The sequence below is a fragment of the Mangifera indica genome, chromosome 4 (assembly GCF_011075055.1).
Source record: "Mangifera indica cultivar Alphonso chromosome 4, CATAS_Mindica_2.1, whole genome shotgun sequence".
NCBI lineage: Eukaryota > Viridiplantae > Streptophyta > Magnoliopsida > Sapindales > Anacardiaceae > Mangifera > Mangifera indica.
The window spans coordinates 16,688,261-16,711,105 of record NC_058140.1 but is presented as its reverse complement, the minus strand read 5'-3'; the positions used below and the strand labels follow the sequence as shown (position 1 = coordinate 16,711,105).

The 22,845-nt window shown below is 31.3% G+C and overlaps 1 protein-coding gene and 1 pseudogene across 1 annotated transcript; both read left to right on the top strand.

The window, feature by feature from the left end:
- The first annotated feature begins 369 nt into the window (after positions 1-369).
- LOC123214645 (2-phytyl-1,4-beta-naphthoquinone methyltransferase, chloroplastic) lies at positions 370-2,875 on the top strand. The gene is made up of 8 exons (XM_044634555.1): positions 370-533; positions 631-695; positions 767-857; positions 1,335-1,423; positions 1,661-1,794; positions 1,887-1,948; positions 2,158-2,257; positions 2,548-2,875. The coding sequence occupies exons 1-8, from the start codon at positions 414-416 to the stop codon at positions 2,646-2,648; spliced, it is 762 nt and encodes a 253-aa protein (XP_044490490.1). The 5' UTR covers positions 370-413; the 3' UTR covers positions 2,649-2,875.
- Positions 2,876-19,374: 16,499 nt separating this feature from the next.
- On the top strand, positions 19,375-22,351 carry LOC123214644 (annotated as a pseudogene).
- The last annotated feature ends 494 nt before the right edge of the window (positions 22,352-22,845 follow it).

Here is a 22,845-nt window from a genome sequence, read left to right as displayed (position 1 = left end):
ATATAATCTTTAATTATAAAAAAGGAAAAAGTAATGGATATAAAATGATTAAAGAAAGAGGCTTTATATACGAAAGAGTTTTATAATTATAAAAATATTTACAATATTAATTTGAAAGTATAATATTTATAGCTTTTTTCAGGAAAAAAATCCAAAATTTCTGAAGATAATTATTTTTAGGTCTCAAATTACGGCAATCCACAAGTTGTCTTGAATACGTATATTATACTAATTTATTATACTTTTTTTTTTTAATTATTTCAAATCATTTACTATTATTTAGGGTTTAAGATTTCGGTGAGCCCAAAATAGTACGGGCCAGTCCATTATCAGATGGGTCAGTCGAGGAAAAGTCTAAATCTAGAAATAATGAAGAGGATAAAGTACTGATGAAGTGAGCTGCCAGAGTAACAATGGCTTCTCTTCAGCTCGGTCTTCCCTTCTTGTTGGCTAGCCGATCCAGATACTGGCCGGTTCTTTGCGCTAACGAGCGGCAGGTTCTTTTTAACCGCATTGCTCCTGTGTATGATAACGTGAGTCAGCCTCACTTGTTCGTTTCGTTGCACTTTGCTTTTATTTATATGATGGTTCCTTAAAAATTCACTAATTTTTTTTTTATTGATATTGCAGCTGAATGATTTACTTAGCTTGGGTCAACATCGAATATGGAAACGAATGGCTGTATCCTGGAGTGGGTATGCAATTTTATATGTTTATAAGTTTTTGTTAGCGAAATTTTATTTTGAATATTGAAATTTTGGGACAGAGCAAAATCTGGAGACAATGTTTTGGATATATGTTGTGGAAGTGGGGATCTGACATTTCTTTTGTCTGAGAAGATTGGGCCTCATGGCAAGGTTTGCTTCTGAATCGATTGGCAATCAAATGATTTTATTTTTCATATCAAAATTTAGTTTCTTTTTGTAAGCTTTTGTTGCAGCATTAGTTACATCAATATCGTGTACAATTGAGGATAGGAACTTATGTAGTCTTGATAGGAACTCGGAAAAATTTTGAATAGTGCTCGAATGTAAGATGTGCATGCGTGTAAGAATATAAGTATTTTGAGAGGAGAGGAAGAAAAAAATATGTATATATAGATCCTATTCCTCAAATATTATCATGAACTTAGTTTCAGTGACAATCGATGTAATTATATTTGACTTTCATTTGAGGTACTTAGAGCTACATTTTTTTCCTCCCCCTTTTCAAAATAAAAATATTCTGATTTGCTTGCTGATTTATACATGTAAGTATTATTCACCTTTTACAGGGTTCATATTGCATAGTAGGAATTTTTTGTGTGATTTTTATTTTCTGTTCATAATTTGAAGGTTATGGGTCTTGATTTCTCAAAGGAACAATTATCAATGGCTTCATCTCAGCAGATGTTGTTCAGAAAGGCCTGCTACAAGAATATAGAGTGAGCATTGGTAAACTTAGCTGTTAAAAAATTTAAGAACACCATATAACTGTTAAATATAGAAATTATATTTCATGTCTATTAGTCATGACTCGTGAAGAATGCCAAAGTTTATTGTCTATGCGAAAATTATTATAAAATACTTAAAAATTTCATCTGAAACTATTAAAATTTTATCTCTTTTAGTAATATTAGTCGGAGTAACTGTCCAAGGAATAATATTTTCATTGCATGCAGGTGGGTTGAAGGTAATGCTCTTGATTTGCCTTTTCCTAATTGTTTCTTTGATGCTATTACCATGGGTTATGGACTACGAAATGTAGTAGATAAATGTAAAGCCTTGCAAGAGATATTTCGAGTTCTAAAACCAGGTTTTGTCCAATGCCCCTTCCTCACTGTAGAAATAAGAAATAATAAGAGTAGAATGCAGTATGATGACATTTTGCCTTATTGGGATTTGCAGGCACCACAGTCTCTATCCTTGACTTCAACAGAAGCACTCGACCATTTACTGCCATGATTCAGGTATTCAGTAGAAATAACAAATGCTATTGTTCTATTGGTTTTTGACTCACCTCCTAGCTTGTGATACCAATTTATGGTCTGGCCTTTTGTATATTATTTAATTCAATCAGGACTGCGATATGATCTTATTTTTGTTGGATGCATGGTCCCGAACTAATTTTCATCAGTTGCAAACATGTTAAACTGAACATTTCTTTTCTTTTCTCAAGGAATGGATGATTGATAATGTTGTTGTCCCAGTGGCAAGTGGTTATGGCCTTGCTAAGGAATATGAGTATTTGAAAAGTTCGATCAAGGAATTTTTAACAGGTTTGTTGCTGCTCAATATCTGTTAGTGACATTTCTTTTCTTTTGTGGTGTCATGAGATAATCAATTTAAATATACCAAAAGTATCTACAATACCTCATGTGCTATCTATTGGTGGACCATTTATCTAGGTTTCCTTGTACAGAAATTCTTGACTGACTATATGCTGAAATCTGTAAAAGAAAACTCTTTGATTGTAAAATTTCTTGGTAATTTCTCATAAATTTTTTTGGACCTGTTATTCTGGTTCATTAGCTTATACTTTTTTTTCTTGTTTTTGTGTTTTATGTAGGCAAGGAGTTGGAGGAGCTTGCTCTGGAAGTAGGATTTTCTAGAGCCAAACATTATGAGATCAGTGGAGGCCTCATGGGGAACTTAGTGGCCACTCGGTAGCTTCATTTTATTCCGGCTGGTTTCCACAGTTGACTTCTGATCAAGAATCACCATTTCTTTCTATAGCTATATGCCAAATGTGGGTTTTGAGCTTGTATCAACCATATTATAGGTTTTTCCCAAGTTGGGAACAGTTTTAGCAACAACATAAATTCAAGTGTTTCTTCGTGTCTTGGATGAAACTAAGTGGATCACTATAATATCATGTACTTAACTATTTTGTCCCATGAATTTCTACGAAGTTTGATAACCTGGAAACATAAGGTAATATTGATCTCCTATTCATTGTCAAATAATAATTTCATAACAGAACACGGGAAGCAGGTGACTGAAGATTGCATCTATATTTAAGGATGGATGATGTGTCATTCACTTTTTTCTAAGGCGGATGCCTTCTTACATAACCTTTTTATGGCTAAAATGTTCGATGAAGTGTCTCGTTTTTCTCTATCCGTGAATGACTTCCATGGTGATGTTTGGATCAGATATCAGTCACTGTTTTCATACATGGATGATGAATTTTTTACCGTTGGCATTACTATCCTCAATGTAAAATGTACAAGACTCTGTTGCCAGTGTTTCATATAGATGCTCACACGTTCCTGCAATATGCCGCCATGAAGGTCTGCTAAATGCTGGGAGTTTGAGATTTGTGGGGCCATCTAAATTCTAATTAACATCTGTAATGCTTCTGCGTTGAGTGAAAATTCCAACTTCTCTTTGTTTGACTCACCTAGGATAGAAGGAACTATGGGTGACACCGGCAAGAGATGCAGAAGCACGAGAATTCAAGGGATGGCTTGGATTCTCGCTGGTGTCATTGAGTTCCATGGTTGTTTCATCTGTAAATGGGGGACTAGCGGGTGCAGGGAGGTGTTCTTCCTTCTTTCGTATCATCTGTAGCACCTTTGACATTGTTGGTCGCAATGGTGAGCTCTCTTGGGTGCGCAGAAGTTCTATCTGCACCACTCTTAACAGTTCATCCTTAGTACCACTGTTATCTGAGTCATTCAACATGAGGTTTCTGCCGTAAATTTCCTTAGCTTTCCCTGCTTGAAACCGCTTCCAAGTCTGTCTTGCCATCACGAATAAAATTGATTGAAAATTGTTAGTTTAGTATAATCTGGTAAAAGTAAAAAATGGACTTCAGACAAGCAAGATATAACAAGAAATAATCTGCAGGCTCCAGCTACCATGTCATATATAATAGACTTTAGACAGGTTCAGATTTTTGTGTAAGAGTGTATTGCTATACGAATGAGAAGAAAATGTTGATCAAAATAGTGCATGTTCAACAATAAGCCATCTTTGCGCTGTCAAAATTCTCATTTATTGATTTATTAAAGACTAAAGATGAAGCTATCAAGGCACTTGTTAGGCAGGAATTCATAGACAAGAAGGCTTTCAGGTCTTGAAAAGCTGCATCCCCGAGCAATCTCACCAGATTTTTGTGCCCTACGCTGCTTATAATATCAACTTCATTGTGGAAATTCGCTACCTTGTGTTTGTTGTTATAGAAAAGCCTCTTGACAGCAATTTCTTTTTCATCAGGCAGTACACCCTGCAGTGAAAAAATAAATTTCAGCCGAAATAAGGTAGTCTTCTAATCTTTTAAATTGAAACAAAGAAAAATTATTGAAATTATAAGAAATGGTTGCTTGCAAAATTACACGCTGTATCATTGTCAAAACTTACATAAATAAGCATGTAAATTTGTTATCTCTTACCTCTGTTGCTTCCATTTCCCAGTTCTTTGTTAAGGAAATTTCTGTCCGAATACCTTGAGAAACACCCGGTATTCAGTGCTCGACCCTCTGACCAAGGCACGCACTCCATCACAGAAGCAGGGGCATTCCCCAAAGGATGTTACTTAGAAGAAAGTTTTGACAACACCTTGTCAAGTGTGAAAATATGGTTAATTCATTATCTGCAACAAATTAGTTAAAAAGCAAGGCCCGGAAGCCGGAAGCCTTTTAAGCCTTTGTTTCGCACTTGGTCTGGTATTAGCTTCCGCAATGAAGGCAAAAATTTGCCATAAAATTTACAACACCTTTAAATTGACAGATCCAAATATTATTTAAATTAGATAAAGGACCCTATAAAGAGGCCAGAGTCCAGAGGCGGCTGTACGTTAGGTTGAGCGGGACCAATTCATGACGGCATCGGTGATCCTTATGAAAGCTTTCTTTATATGTTACCCCTCTAATTATTTCCTTAACCCCGTAGGCGATAGAATTCGCTCTCTCAAAAATTCGTGGAATGATGATAAGATTTAGGGCCGTTGGTTGTTAATTTATTTTTTATTATTTAATTATTTAATAATAAAATATTAATATAAATAATAAAAAATAAATGATAATATTTTATTATTAATAATGATATAATAAATAATATAGGTAGTAATCAAATTATCACCTTCACCTTAGATATTAAAAGGTTATTGGCTAATCTTAATTTTATTATAATTATATTATTATATTTTTTTAAAAAAATTTATTTTTAATTAATATAAAAATATTTAAAAATAATTATCTCTAAGAGTATTTAAGCAAAATAATTTACTAGTATTTTTTATTATTTTTAACTAAATACAATAATTATTTATACCTATCAAATTTTATCAAACATAGTAATCATTTATACCCATTAATTTTTTAAATAATTTATCTTCAAGACAATCTTTTTATTTTAATAATAAAATATTACGTAAACCAAACACTTCCTTAGTATAAAGAATGTATGAATATAATAGAATTTTTAATATGGGTCATCCTATGATTTAGAAATCTTCATTTATGGTTATGTTTTTTATGTTATAATGTGTTATATACAAAAGTTATTGATCTTCTAAGACAGTAAAATTTTAAATTTATAAAATAGATAAAGGTTTTATATACATATATATATGAAAAACATTTTTCAAAAATTTTGATAAGTATTGTTATTATCAAAAAATTATATAATCTTAATATTATAAAATAGTAATTTTTTTTAATTATATTTGTTAATGTCCTATAAAGTAATTTCATAATATTACGAATGTGCTATTAAATATTGGAGAGAGTATGAGAATTGAAACTTACCAACTCTTTTGAATGGAAAAAAATTATGTCGGTACTTTGAGTCAGCTTTTATACTAATGATGTTCTTAATCTTTGATTATATAATTTATTACTATTTGACAATTAATCACCTTTTTCAGTGCCGAATAATTGAATTTGATAAATAAAAGTTTGACCTGAATAACAACCACCCTATCAATAAATATGTTAAGTCTTTTAAAGTCTCCCGAAATTTTGCGTATATACCCCACTCACTATCGGCCACCTAAGCGTATATGCAAGCTTTATATAATGCAGATTTAAATATTCTTCAGCATCAAAAGAAGCTGAGCAGCCAATCAAAGAATATTTGACTGATGATTAATCTCCAGTTAAACGATTCCAGCTACTCTATCTTTATGTCTGCGTAACTGATCTGAACTGTTAACATTAAAAAGGAAAATGAAGGTTGATACGAGTTTAGTAAGAGAGGCGTTACCTGTTTGTGCGTGGATATTGAGTTGGTGAAGCTGTGAATTTTGAGTGAGATCCAGTGCAGGGAATCGCAGATTGCGCCAAGACGAAGCTAATTATGAAAAAAATACCGTTGAAACACTATTTTTTATCCAAGTTTTAATGTAAAGATAAATATATATTTGTAGAGTTTTAAAAATCTAAAAATTCACTATAATACAATTTTTGTTAAAAATCTTAATTAGAATTAATAGTCAAACTGTAATTTACTAAAAAAATTTTTAAAAATTAAAATTTTATCATATTTTTTTTACACAAATTTAAAAATCTCATAATTTTCTTTCATTCAAAATTTGAAAAGTGATAATTTGTCTTATACGGTTTTTTTCTTTTCTCTCAAGTGATGATTTATTGTCATTGGCTGTCAACCATCCTCTCTCCCACATTTTCTCTCCTTCATTGTTGGAACGGTTGGCCGGCGTAAGATGAAACGACTTCGTCACACGTGTGTTCTCATGGTTAATTTTTTTAACTTTGTTTTTTTCTTTTTATACAAATTATTGTCCATTCGATTCCCTTCTGCTATGTTTTTTACTGTGTGAAGGTGATGGTTTGTAGTAGTAATTCATCAAGAGTAATATAATTTAAATAATTTTGGGTGTTCTAATTTGTGTTTAACCTATTTCAACCATGTTCATATGTTTAATAGTTAAAGAAATAAAGGTGATGACGGTATAACACATCAGAAATCCACCCACGCCGTCAGCACAGTTGAACCCATATCATTATATATGCTATCTTATAGAAAGTGAGCCAAGTGATACTGATTAACTCCGATTGATATCAATGTTGATCATAACTAAATTTGTTAGTAGAAGATCTCATACGGTGTACACCATGTGATGTTAAGTTGCTAGCTATCTTTGTCTCTGTCACTGACGGGGTGTGGGTGTGGGAGAGAAAGGCTGCATTCTTTCCGTAAAAGAAAGGGAAGAAAGCACAAGGCTTAGGATAGTGGGTAGCCGAAACTAGGGTCCTGGGAAGCACAACCATTGACCCTTTAATCCTTTCTTCGACACACCGAAGAATTTGCAAAAGTTTCCAGACTAGGTTGACTCAATTTTTACCGTCAGCCAATGCCATAAAACAGTGGTTACAGGTATATTGCTCGAAATTTCCTTCAAATATTTGAGAAGAAATAGTTTTTTTGTCTTATATTTTTTATTTATTTAAGATGATTTCAATTGCCGCATAAGATGACAATGGGCAATGATCAATTCATTATTCTTCACTAGACCCTGTTGCATTAATATTTATATATGATGAAACGAATTATTGCAAATTAGTCCCGGATATGCTTCATGAGTGACATGGAGAAGCGTATTTTGATGGCCCTCAGTAGAGCTTAGCAGAAGTAGAGAGGAGGGGTAACTCAAAAAAAAAAAAAAGTTCCCTAGTTTGACATTTTGGAAGTTCTTCGGGGAGGTTAGAAGCTCTTTTGTGAGGTTGCTAGCTCCACCAACCGCCCAGATTACTATGAGAACATGGATAATATAAGGCTAAGTGATCAAAATGCTAAAAATTGTGTAACAGAGAATGAACCAGTCATTGGGTGAAAATCTTCCTAGATCCTCATTCATCAAATGATCGAAAGCTTCAATGCCCAGATGAAGAAAGAAAGAGGATGTAAATTCTATCCATGCTTAAAAATGTTTTTAAAACTAAGTCAATAATTGAAGTGATTATCTTACTAATTTATGATTCGATCAGTTCAACCAAATGATTCAATCGATTCTTAAATTATAACGTGTTTTTTTAGCACTATTAAATATTTATCATATTTTTTTAAATATAAATAATATGTATGTAAACAAAGTGATCTAATGCCACTCATATAACTTTCTCTTATTAAAAACACTTATATAAATAATTAACTTATTTCAACCTATCAAAATCAATTCAATTTAATTATTCTCTTTGATTAATTTTTATTTACTTTTAATAATTATTCTCTCTCTAATTAATATTTGTTTATATTATTTAACTCTTGATTAATTAGCAATCATACTCTTTTAATGTTATTTATTATTACTTTAATTTTTTTAATAAATATATACATAAAAGCCAAAAATTGATGTTTTTAGGTAAATCCAATTAGACTAAGAACTGTTTATAGTCAAACCGATTAAACTAACAAATCCAATCCGATTTTAATAACAAAAGAAAACTTGTTATTTGGTAAAATTTTTCATTGGTCAATCTCACGAAAACCAGTTAAAAGGTAACTAATCAATAATAAACTATTCAGTCGATAGCCTACACATGCCACAAATCACTTAAAGACAAGAAAAACTGTACTTAATAAGTCATCCTCGACCCAAAGCACACAATTTTGGCACGATCCAAAAGAACACGGCTCACCACGGTTATACCAGGGCCATGAGCCGGCTCGCCATTGTTTATGGCATAATTAAAAAAATTATAATATAAAAAATAAGTTAATTAAATCATAATTATAATATAAAAAATTATATATATTTATAAGAAATAAAAATTTTACACTTATAAAATGAGTTGAGCTCTTTACATCAATATCATATGTATAAGATAACTAAAATATTTGTTTGAAATATATTGTTTAGTGTTTATTTATAATGAATAAAAGAAGTGAATAATTTTATTTTTTTAGATATAGAACCTTTTACATAATATAAAAATGTAAATGCAAATATGTCTCATAAATAAAAGAATACAATTATTCACTCTTTTTATCTATTATAAATAAAAATTAATGAAAGTGAATGTTAAATCAAACTCAAATTTTGAATCTCATATTGGTGAAATTATCATGAAAACTCAATTTGTCTATTATAAATAAGTTTGTTATCTTTTTAATTATAATTTAATTTCTGAACATAATTTTTTTATTAAAAAATATAATTTTAAAAAAATTATTTTTTATTAAAATTAATAGGTTGGCACGATAAAACTCATAGGTAAGTCTGTTATTATAACAATATAGCATAAGCCTATGTTCATAGGGTCACGTCATGAGTCTTATGTTTTTTTTGGGTTGACTTAATTTGAAGATCTGTAATTGTGTGAGCCTTAGCGCGATATAATCCCTAATCCTAGTGAGCCACACTGAAATTGGTCTGGCTCAACCCACTAACACTTCTAGCCACGGGTTATGTAACCACTGTGGTCAACAAGCCCAAACACCTCGGTATCAACTCTGTTTGGTAGGTCAAAGAAATCTACTTCTATAATTCCTATAATAAATAAACACGACACAAAAGTAAAAGGGAAGTGGGCTATTTAGTACTGACCCATTAGTCTAAATGCTCTTTTCTATTCTACCAATGAGTGAAGCTGGACCTTTATAACTTGGCTTCCCAAATATAGATGGCAACGAGATGCGCAGGGAGGGGATTTTAATCTCTGTTCTTGTCTTGTATCTGACCCATCTTTATTATGGAAGTAGAAGTGATTTTTTTTGTCTCTTCTTTACAAAGGAAAATCTATTTTTCATCTTTTTTTTTATTTTGATAGAAAAAAATCTTTTCTTCAAACTTATAAAAAAATGTCTTCTCTTAATATTTTTTATACATAATATAAATATATTAATTAATAAAATTAAGTAAAATTAAAATCAACTTATTATTTCAAATATCATAAATATAATATATTAACTACTTTAATATATATAATAAAAATCTAAATAAATTAAAAAAATATAAATAATCTAAAATCATAAAGATGTGTTAATATTTTAAGTAAATATATTAATATAAAGGGACAAAAAAGAGAGTGGGATGGGGAAAGGGTGGGGCTAAATAGGAAGAGAATATATGTATCTTTATCTTTAATTGTAAAAAAATTTTTTATCTTCTTTTTTCTTTCTATCAAAAAACTCTTTATTTCGTTAAAGTTAAAAATAGTTGAGAACCCTACAAATCGAAATTATGGTTGCCGGTTGGGCCGGTTCAATGGCTAGTGGCCCAATCGGGAAGGATAATTTCGCCATTCTGTCTGTTCTATAATTTACCGCCCTAGCTTTCGTCTCTCAGTGTCAGTGTCAGCCCTGGGGTTGGGGTACCAGCGGCTAGTATCCATGGTTCATTTCTATTCCCAAATCACAAGTTAGAATTACGTAGAACTCATGATATTAAAAATTGTCACCCGATAATACACAAGTCAAAAGGTGGTGCTGATATCGAGATTTATGTGCAAATGCAACGCAAGGGCAATCAGCTACATAATTTTTTTTAAATATCAAATGTATTCAAATTGGAGCTCTAATTTCTGAACCTTTTGCATCGTGGATTTATTACCAGAGGCCACGAGTTGTTCATCCAAGATCAATCGCGATACCACACACTTACTTTAGGTCCTGATTTCAATTATTTCTCCCCTAATCAAAGCCAACAAAGAATCTCTCTTTGGTTCTTGTTCAGACCTCCACTTTTCCCGGGTAATTATTCAATCTTTCAATTATTCGTAGAAATGTTTTTTTTTTTTTTTTAAGTAAAAGGCCAAATCACTATATTCCACCTAAGTTTTGGTGCAACCACTTTTCACTTGTTAACTATTAAACTAAGTATTCACCCTTTTGATAAATTTTATTGGTACGGTGAGGGGTAAAATTTTTATTTTACAAAAATATTAAAAAACTAGAAATTTATTACATTTCCACCCATAGATTTAAAAACCTAAGAAATACCCTCCACCCAAAATTTGAAAAACTTATATTCTCTTTAGGGTTTTCCCAACCACTGTCATTGGCAATCGATGGCGGCGACAACCATGTTCTCTCTCCCATTCCATTCCTAGCCATCACCGACTCAAGAAAGTTATCAACGAAGACACGACTCGTCTTCGTTTGGAGAGAATGATTCGTTTTCGTTGGTTGGTTTTGTCGACCGATAGTAGTCTAAAATAAAGTGTGACTAAGAAAGAAGCCGAGAGGGAGAACGCAGCAGACACCGTTGACTCTAGCCACTGACAATGTGCTGGAAAAACCTTAGAGAAAAATGTAAATTTTTCAAACTTTGGGTAGGGGGTATTTGTTAGTTTTTAAATTTGAGAGTGAAATGTGATAAATTTTTAGTTTTTTAAAATTTTTTATTAAATAACAATTTTACTTCTGATAATAATAATAAAATTTAACCAAATAATAAATATTTAAAATTTTAATAGTTAACAGATGAGAAATTATGTTTGTACAAAACCTCAAGTAGGAAATAGTCATGTGGCCAAAGTAAAGGTGTACGTTAACACATAGGAAGCAACGAGCCCTTTAAAAAAGGGTTTATAGACAGCCAACGCTCACTTTTTCTTATAGAAATGATAGTTCCAAAAACAGCTAATGTCTGTACAACTACTACGTATGAACCAATCATCATCCATTTTTTTAAAGGGAAAAAGACTATTTTCCACCCATTTTTTACTTCATTCTCAAACTTATACCCACAATAGATCAAAATCCATTTTTTCACACATGACCAAACTATTGTCCATTTTTTTGTTAAAAGGAAGGGTAAAATAGTTATTTTACTATTTATATTAAAAAATTATAAAATTTATTACTTGTTACCCCCCATAGGTTTTAGAAACTAACATTTCACCTTTACCTAAAGTTTTTAAACTTTAAAAAGTAACATTTTCACCCCCAAACCTAAGGTTTCCATATTTTTCAAAAAGCAACCTCCCCCCATAACTTTCAAAAATAGTAGCTTTACCCACATTTTTCAACTTCATCTTCCGATGTTATCACTGACCTCCTCCCTTCTCTTGGTGTGACGACGGTGGTACGCCGAAAAGATCTTCATCTCCCCATCGCACGGTGTGACGAAGAGACAGAGATCTCTTCATCGCATGATGCGACGAAAAGACGAAAATCTCTTCTTCGCTCTACCCAGACGACGAAGGACGACGCTTCATCGTCCTTCATCTGTTCTTTCAAATCTGGACAACTTCATCATCCAGATCTGGGCAATAAAGGGTCGTCCTTCGTTGTCCTTTTTCGTCGGAGATGCGAGATAGATGGAATGCATCGGCCGTCGGTGGTGGCCGGAGAATGAAACAAACCCTAGGAGTGAAATCTAAGCTTTTTAAACTTTGAGGATAAGTTGAGGTATTAGTTTTTAAAACCTGGAGGGAGGAAATGGTGAAATTTTAAAGTTTTGAGGTTTTAAATAGTAAAATATCGATTTTACCCCTGTCCCTAACTGAGAAATTGGATAGCAGTTTGGTCATAAGTGGGAGAAGTGAATTCTAAAAGTTGAAATACCCTAGAATGGTAATAATCGAACAATTCTTCGAAAATCTGAAAAATACAAGTTGATATATCCTAAAACGGTGAAATTCAAAAAAACAGAATTGAAATTTGAATTCTAAAAGTTGAAATACCCTAGAATGACATCAATCGAAAAATTCTTCAGAAATCTGAAAAATTCGAATCGATATATCCTAAAGGGATGAAATTCGAAAAAACGGAACTGAAATTCAGAATCTAAAAGTTGAAATACCCTAGTATGGCAACAATCGAAAAATTCTACAACAATCTGGAAAATGTGAATTGATATATCGTAAAGGAGTGAAACTCGAAAAAACTTATAATTTCAATTATAATGCGCCTACCATGTTTAATATGAAAATGCGCCCTAATTTTAATAACATTTCATTTGACATTTTAGAAAAAGTAAATAAATAAATAAATATCAAAATGCCTTTATAATGTAAAATATCTAAAAACCCCCCATATTTATCCTAAATTACATTTAACCCATATACTTGTGAAGCATTGCATTTAACCCCCATATTATGGCATAAAAACTAAACTTAACAAATGAAATTAAGTTTTAGACTAAGATTGACATAAATACCTTTTTTTGATAAATAGTGTTTTTTCGAGTCGAACATAGAAATACGAACTTCTTCCGTCCGAACGAATCCCTATTAATTGATCTTGAATAAAAATGAAAGTGAGAGTGAGTATTTGAGTGATATGAGAAGTGTGTGTAAATAAAGGGAGTGAGAAGGGTTTATATAGATGAGAGGAAGGGTAATTTTGACATTTTAGAAAAAATAAATAAATAAATAAATATCAAAATGCCTTTATAATGTAAAATATCTAAAAACCCCCCATATTTATCCTAAATTACATTTAACCCCTATACTTGTGAAACATTGCATTTAACCCGCATATTATGACATAAAAACTAAACTTAACAAATGAAATTAAGTTTTAGACTAAGATTGACATAAATACCTTTTTTTGATAAATAGTGTTTTTTCGAATCGAACACAAAAATACGAACTTCTTCCGTCCGAACGAATCCCTACTAATTGATTTTGAATAAAAATGAAAATGAGAGTGAGTGTTTGAGTGATATGAGAAGTGTGTGTAAATAAAGGGAGTGAGAAGGGTTTATATAGATGAGAGGAAGGGTAATTTTGATATTTTAGAAAAAGTAATTAAATAAATAAATAAATAAATATCAAAATGCCTTTATAATGTAAAATATCCAAAACCCCCCATATTTATCCTAATTACATTTAACCCCCCATACTTGTGTAACATTGCATTTAACCCCTATATTATGACATAAAAACTACACTTAACAAATAAAATTAAGTTTTAGGCTAAGATTGACATAAATACCTTTTTTTGATGAATAGTATTTTTTCGAATCGAATTCAGAAATACGAACTTCTTCCGCCCGAACGAATCCCTACTAATTGATCTTGAATAAAAATGAAAGTGAGAGTGAGTGTTTGAGTGATATGAGAAGTGTGTGTAAACAAAATGAGTGAGAAAAGTTTATATAGATGAGGAGAAGGGTAATTTTGATATTTTAAAAAAAGTTTGAAATAAATAAATAAATATCAAAATGCCTTTACAATGTAAAATATCCAAAAACCCCCCATATTTATATAAAATTACATTTAACCCCCTTAATGAGTGAGGAGAGTTATATAAATGAGGGGAAAGGTAATTTTGACATTTTAGAAAAAGTTTGAAATAAATAAATAAATATCAAAATCCCTTTACAATGTAAAATATCCAAAAACCCCCCATATTTATCTAAAATTACATTTAACCTCTATATTGAGTGAGGAGAGTTATATAAATATGAAGGGAAGGGTAATTTTGGTATTTAAAAAAAGACATAGGCATTTTTTGTTTGGAAATAGTGATTTTGGGCATTTTGGCTTGGAAATAGTGATTTTGGGCATTTTTTAAAATTTCCCTAAAAATAAACAGCAGTTGCTCCACTACAATATCAAACGTAGCCCCACCACCAGACTCTTAAACGCAGCCGAAAATAACAGCTGCCTTGGCAATGCCATATCTTATCGCCATTCGAAGTTAAATCACTTAGTTCACTACAAGGCCAAGCAATCTTAGAATCTGTTCTTGAAGTCGTGAAGAAAGTAGGAGATCATACAGAAGAAAAAAGGAACGTTCTCACTACAAGGCCAAGGAATCCTAGAATCTGTTCTTGAAGTCGTGAAGAAAGTAGGAGATCATACAGAAGAAAAAAGGAACGTTCTCAACATGACTTGCGGTTCATTCATTCCAATTTTGCTTCTCCTCCTCCTCCTCCTCCTTCTGAAGGAGCTTATTCTTCTTCTGCTTAAGGAGCTTATTCTTCTTCTTGTTCTGGATCTTGTTCTTGTTCTTTTAATTTTTTTCCTCCGTGGTTGAGTAAGTATTGTATTATCTTTCATGTATCCATTTCCTTTTAATTTAATGAATTAAATCTTATATTTATTCTATATCCAAAGTGATTATCATTTTCCATAAATATGTGCACATAAAATGAACAAAACAAATTAATTGAAAACCGTATAGCAATTTCATGAATTTAAAGATGTCTATACATCAAGTTACACTTAAATTTCATTGTACTAAAAGCACGTCTCTCAATTAGTACTAGATAAGCTTGAATGTGACTCAAGCCAGCCCAATTTCAAAAGTTAGCTTAGTTTGATATAACTCAGTTTGAGTTTATTTTTAATGAATTTGAACTGAATTTTAATTATAAAATATAACTTATTTAAAAAATAAATCAAACTCAGATCAGGTTAAGATGGGTTTGAATCGCGTGAACAGGATCTAGTGGTTAATAGTAAATCATATTTAATGACACAGCCTTCGGCAGTAAAAACAGATCCCCTTTTTTCTCTTCTTGTTTGATCACTCTCTCTCCACCTTTCTCCTCTTTTCAAACATTTTCTCTCATATTCTCCGTCTCTTTCTTTCAACCAAACAGATCACAAAACCATCAAACAAATCACAGAACCATTTTCACATGGACTTAGCTCTGTCTCTAGTCTCCTTTGTGGTTATCTTCACTTTGAGCATCTATTATGAGACTGAAAACAATCCTGAAGTTTAAATCAATCTCCATTTTCTCTTCTTTAGATCTTCCTTCTCACTGTCTCTCTAGTTCGCCAGTAAAGGGTTCACCTCAGCTGGCCAAGCCTCCAATTACACACCTCGTATATCTGTAAACAGTGCACCATATTTCATCTTTAGCGGTATAAAAGTCTTTGTTTGTTATCTTCAGTATTACTTTTATTCAAACATGTCTGAACTTCTTAATTTATGAGTATTACTTTATTCAAACATGTATGGGCTTCTTAATTTATGGCATGAAATATTTTATCGAGGGCGTTTGGGTTGAGTTTTTAAATATTATCTTGGTAATCTATTTTTTATTTTCTTATTTGATTTATCAGTAATAAAATATTATAATAATTTTTTATTATCAATGCTAACGAGACATATAATATAAGTGATAATTTAATTATCATCTTCACTTTAGACATTTAAAAATTACCGAGATAATCTTGATTTTATTATAATTATATTATTATTTATTAATTTTTTGAGAAAAAATAAATTTATTTTTAATTAATATAACAAATAATATAAAAAATATTTAAAAATAATTATATTTAATGACATTTAAGTAAAATAATTTATTAGTAATCTTTTATTACCGTTAACTAAACATAATAATTATTTATATCTATCAAATTTTATCAAACATAGTAATTATTTATACATAATAATCAATTTTTAAGATAATTTTTCTATTTTGATAATAAAATATTACCTAAACCAAACGCCTCCTAAATGGTACTATTTTTATTCAAAACATGTATAAAGATATGAATTTATGGTGTGAAATATATCTCTCAACAGAACTATTTTTATTCAAAACATGTATAAAGATCTGAATTCATGATGTGAAATGCTTCAGGCAAAAACATAAATCGAGCCATTTGACCCTGAAAATTAAATTTGAGTTACAGATTCAAATCAAACTATAAATTCAAATTATTGATTCGAGTTACAAAATCGAGCTAAACTCAAATTGAGTGATTTTTCATTCGAGTCAAATTCAAACCGAATTTAATTTTGACTCAATAAACTTGAATCAAATTTACGTCAAACCATTTTTTATTCGAGTCAAATCCAAACCAAAAGGGTCTTTGGGTTCTTCCCGGTCCGTATCCACCCGTAAGACTAGATCCATATTTGAAAGTAGGCCAAATTAAATAAGATCATGGAGAACTTAGTGGCTACTCGGTAACTTCCTTTTATTCCAGCTGGTTTCCACGTTCGACTTCTGATTAAGAATCACCATTTCTTTCTATAGCTGTATGCCAAACGTGCGTTTTGAGCTTGTATTAATCATATTATAGGCTTTTCCCAAGTTGGGAACAAGTTTTAAATTCAAGTGCTTCTTAGGGTTGGGCTTTTGGGTCTCTTCCAGTATAGAAAAACCCAAATTTATTTAATGAAAAAATCTAACTCACTATATTCATAAATTAGAACAAATAAATGTTAGCATAAACATATAAATAACATACTAAAGTCATAATATAAAAAAGAGAAGAAGAAAAAAACATCGTTTTGATTTTTTAGTACACGTCTGTGATAGATTTTCAATTCTCTAAATTTCATCATTAGATCGTTCTGATTTTTTTACTACTGATAAAAAATATATTGTTCTTTATTCTAAATGATGAGATCATATTTTGTTAAACAATTATTTGTGTTGAAACATGATTGATTGTCTAATGCAATTCTGTTTAGACGATTATTAGAAAAATGTCTCTTTCTTTTTTATTTATTGTTGGATTACTTTCAAATTTTGATAGTATTTTAAGAACGTTTAATGCTATATTTTAAACAATAGAGATTTGTTTTCGATGTTTGTAATTTGAGATATAGACTTTCGGTTATGTCTTATCGTTGCAATTGGGATCAGCTTTTCATTATGTCTTATAATTTAATATATAAAGTTGCCTCATTCTTGGATGATTTTAATGGTACTTTCTCTCAATTAACAAATGTTTCTTTTGGGTACTTCCTCCTGATGATTTTAGTTCCAGATCACTGTAGGCGGACTAGCCATCCTTTTAGTGATTGATTCAGAGGTTTGTAGATTTTGTTATTATGGAAAGTATTACCCTTTCTTAGGTAATTTCCTTTATAAATTGTCTACTTTTGCTGGTCTTCAACTACCTTTCTGAGTTTGGAACTAAAATTTAAGAAAGTGATGGTCGTTGTGCTGTAAGATGTGTGTTCTTGCTCCTCTTTATATGAATTAATAGTGATGCCTGATTGTGTTCTTGCTCCTTCTCTTAATCTTTTAAAATATTTAGGTCATTTTGATGTTGGGAAATTACAAAGAATGTATACCCACTAATTTTAATATATAAAGTATGCTCTTTTTATACGTGGATAACATGGGGCCTTGTTTTCAGGTTATTAAACTCATTAGGCCGAACAACTTTGCCGACCCAACATTTGATACAGATCTAAACTTATACCCACTATTTTTGTAAAACCCAAAATCCCATCCATTAAGAGTTAAATTAAACAGTTTCTGTTAATTATAATTTAAATTACTATTCTACCCCTTATCTAGCGAAATTACCAAAACACTCTTCATTTAAATGATTATTTTAAACTTTCTTCCAAAAAAATATCAAAATATCCTTTACCGTGTAAATAAACAGTGCTCCTCCCACTGTTGTATTCGATAATGTGATTGGTTAATTATGTTAATTGCATTTTAGACTAAACAAACGCCTAAATTGTTGGATTGCATGAAGAACTGGATTTATATATCTTATTAGCTTGCATATATGCTGCATGGTTTACAGTTTCAAACTGGACCTAGATATGCTGTAAATTATATATCCTGGAAATGCATAATTTACAGGATAAGAGCAGTTGTCACATCAACATCTACCTTCTTTATAAGATTAAAAGGAAAAACTCATTAAATGAGAATAAATTTTTTTGACAATAGTGGAATAAAAAAGGAATAACAACAGTTTCATTCACGTACGGAATACAAAACCCCTGAGGAACAATTTTTTTTTCATTTAATTTTAAATGAGCATAATAATACACAAACTAGATTGATGGATATTGAAGTGTCAAAACCTTAACATACCCAAACTTTTAGCCCTTAGAATAAGTAACAACACTTCTATCTAGAGAACGAATTTTTTCTTTTAAATGAATAGAATAATAAAGATCAAAACACAATAAACTACGAACGAATCACGTGACGTTTTATAAAATTAGCCTGCATAAATTTGAGAAAACATCAAAGCTTGAGTGGGAATAAGTCCTTTGGCCAACTTATTAACTAATAATTATGGAGAAAGTAGTGGCCTACTAGGGATTTCTCATAATTTACTTTTGTCTTTAGACAAAGAACAGTTTTTATCGATTGGTTTTTTTAATCGGTGATGATAAAAAATGGAACGAGACTGAAAGAGAAATCGGGATGAGAGAAAACATTACCATGCCATTGTCTCTGGCCATTGGTAGTGTGCTATAAAACCCATAAAGGAAAAATATAAGTTTTTTAAACGTTTGATGAGAAAATTTGTTAATTTAAATCTATGGGATGAAAATATGATAAATCTTTAATTTTTTTAAATAATAATTTTACTGTTGATTATAATAATAAAATTTAATAAATAAATAAATATTTGAGTTTTTAATAATTGACGAATGAAAAGTTAGACCCGCGCCAAACTTTGGGCGTACCTGAAATCATTTACTATTATTTAGGGTGTGAGATTTCGGTGAGCCCAAAATAGTACGGGCCAGTCCATTATCATATGGGTCAGTCGAGGAAAAGTGAATATACAAATAATGAAAGTGATGACGTACCAATGAAGTGAGCTGCCAGAGTAACTATGGCTTTTCTTCAGCTCGGTCTTCCCTTCTCGTTGGCTAGCCGATCCAGATACCGGCCAGTTCTTTGCGCCAACGAGCGGCAGGTTCTCTTTAACCGCATTGCTCCTGTATATGATAACGTGAGTCAGCCTCGCCTGTTCGTTTCGTTGCACTTTCCTTTTATTTATATGATGGTTCCTTAAAAATTCACTATTTTTTTATTAATATTGCAGCTGAATGATTTATTTAGCTTGGGTTAACATCGAATATGGAAACGAATGGCTGTATCCTGGAGTGGGTATGCAATTTTATATATTTAAAAGTTTTTGTCAGTGAAATTTTCTTTTGAATATTGAAATTTTGGGACAGTGCAAAATCTGGAGACAATGTTTTGGATGTATGTTGTGGAAGTGGGGATCTGACATTTCTTTTGTCTGAGAAGATTGGGCCTCATGGCAGGGTTTTCTTCTGAATCGATTAGCAATCAAATGATTTTATTTTTCATATCAAAATTTAGTTTCTTTTTGTAAGCTTTTGTTGCAGGATTAGTTGCATCAATATTGTGTACAATTGAGGAAAGGAACTAATGTAGTCTTGATAGGAACTCGGAAAAAAGATGAATAATACTGGTATGTAAGATGTGCATGCGTGTAAGAATATGGGTATTTTGAAAGGAGAGGTGTGTGTGTGTGTGTATATATATATATATATACACATATATATCTTATTCCTCAAATATTATCATGAATTTAGTTTCAGTGACAATTGATGTAATTATATTTGACTCTCATTTGAGGTACTTAAAGCTACATTTTTTCCCCCTCCTTTTCAAGATAAAAATATTCTGATTTGCTTGCTGATTTATACATGTAAAGGGGCGTTTGGTTTGAGGGATGTTTTATTACTAAAATTAGAGAATTATTTTGAAGAGTACCGGGTATAAATTATTATTGTGTTTGATAAAATTTAATAAACCAAGTATAAATAATTATTATGTTTGGTTAGAGGTAATAAAAAAATGTTAGTATATTATTTTACTTAAATGCCTTTGAGTATAATTATTTTAAAATATTTTTTTATGTTTTTTGTTATATTAATTGAAAATGAGACTATTTTTGTGTTAAAAAAATTAATAAATGAGGATATAGTTATAATAAAATGAAAATTACTTTAGTAATCTCTTAATATCTAAGGTAGAGATGATAATCAGATTATCCCTTATATTATCTGTCACATCATCATTGGTAATAGAATATTACCGGAATCTTTTGTTACTTACAAATCAAACAAAGTAATGTAAGTAATAAAAGATAAATTACCAAAATAATCTTTAATACGCCCTAACCAAATGCACCCTAAGTATTATTCATCTTTTACTGGGTTCATGTTGCATAGTAGAAATTGTTTGTGTGATTTTTATTTTCTGGTCATAATTTGCAGGTTACAGGTCTTGATTTCTCAAAGGAACAATTATCGATGGCTTCATCTCGGCAGGTGTTGCTCAGAAACGCCTGCTACAAGAATATAGAGTGAGCATTGGTAAATTTAGCTGTTAAAGAATTTAATAACCCCATATAACTGTTAAATATAGAAACTATATTTCATGTCTATCAGTCATGAAGAATGCCAAAGTTTATTGTCTATGCGAAAATTATTATAAAATACTTAAAAATTTCATCTGAAACTATTAAAATTTTATCTCTTTTAGTAATATTAGTTGGAGTAACTGCCCAAGGAATAATATTTTCATTGCATGCAGGTTGGTTGAAGGTAATGCTCTTGATTTGCCTTTTCCTAATTGTTTCTTTGATGCTATTACCATGGGTTATGGACTACGAAATGTAGTAGATAAACATAAAGCCTTGGAAGAGATATTTCGAGTTCTAAAACCAGGTTTTGTCCAATGCCCCTCCCTCAGTGTAGAAATAAGGATAATAAAAGTAGAAGGCAATATGATGGCATTTTGCCTTATTGGGATTTGCAGGCACCACAGTTTCTATCCTTGACTTCAACAAAAGCACTCGACCATTTACTGCCATGATTCAGGTATTCAGTAGAAATAACAAATGCTATTGTTCTATTGGTTTTTGACTCACCTCCTAGCTTGTGATACCGATTTATGGTCTGGCCTTTTGTATATTATTTAATTCAATCAGGGCTGTGATATGATCTTATTTTTGTTGGATGCATGGTCCTGAACTGATTTTCATCAGTTGCAAACACGTTAAACTAAACATTTCTTTTCTTTTCTCAAAGAATGGATGATTGATAATGTTGTTGTCCCAGTGGCAACTGGTTATGGCCTTGCTAAGGAATACGAGTATTTGAAGAGTTCGATCAAGGAATTTTTAACAGGTTTGTTGCAGCTCGATATCTGTTAGTGACATTTCTTTTCTTTTGTGGTGTTGTGAGATAATCAATTTAAATATACCAAAAGTATCTACAATACCTGATGTGCTATCTATAGGTGGACCATTTATCTAGGTTTCCTTGTACAGAAATTCTTGACTGACTACATGCTGAAATCTGTAAAAGAACACTCTTTGATTGTAAAATTTCTTGGTAATTTCTCATAATTTTTTTTGGACCTGTTATTCCGGTTCATTAGCTTATACTTTTTTTTTTCTTTTATGTAGACAAGGAGTTGGAGGAGCTTGCTCTGGAAGTAGGATTTTCTAGAGCCAAACATTATGGGATCAGCGGAGGCCTCATGGGGAACTTAGTGGCCACTCGGTAACTTCATTTTATTCTGGCCGGTTTCCACATTTGACTTCTGATGAAGAATCACCATTTCTTTCTATAGCTATATGCCAAGTGTGGGTTTGAGCTTGTATTAATCATATTATAGGTTTTTCCCAAGGTGGGAACAGTTTTAGCAACAACATAAATTCAAGTGTTTCTTTGTGTCTTGGATGAAACTAAATGGATCACTATAATATTATGTAATTAACTATTTTGTCCCATGAATTTCTACAAAGTTTGATAACCTGGAAACATAACGTAATATTGATCTCCTATTCATTGTCAAATAATAATTTCATAACAGAACAGGGGAAGCAGGCGACTCAAGATTGCATCTATATTTAAAGAGGGATGATGTGTCATTCACTTTTTAACGTAATATTGCCTTGTTGCTTAACCTTTTTATGGCTAAAATGTTCGATAACTTGTCTTGTTTTTCTCTATACATGAATGACTTCCATGGTGATGTTTGGATCAGATATCAGTCACTGCTTTCATACATGGATGATGAATTTTTTGCCGTTGGCATTACTATCCTCAATGTAAAATGTACAAGACTCTGTTGCCAGTGTTTCATATAGATGCTCACACGTTCCAGCAATAGGCCACCAAGAAGGTCTGCTGACTGCTGGGAGTTTGAGATTTGTGGGGGCTTCTAAATTCAAATCAACATCTGAAATGCTTCCGCTTTGAGTGAAAATTCCAACTTCTCTTT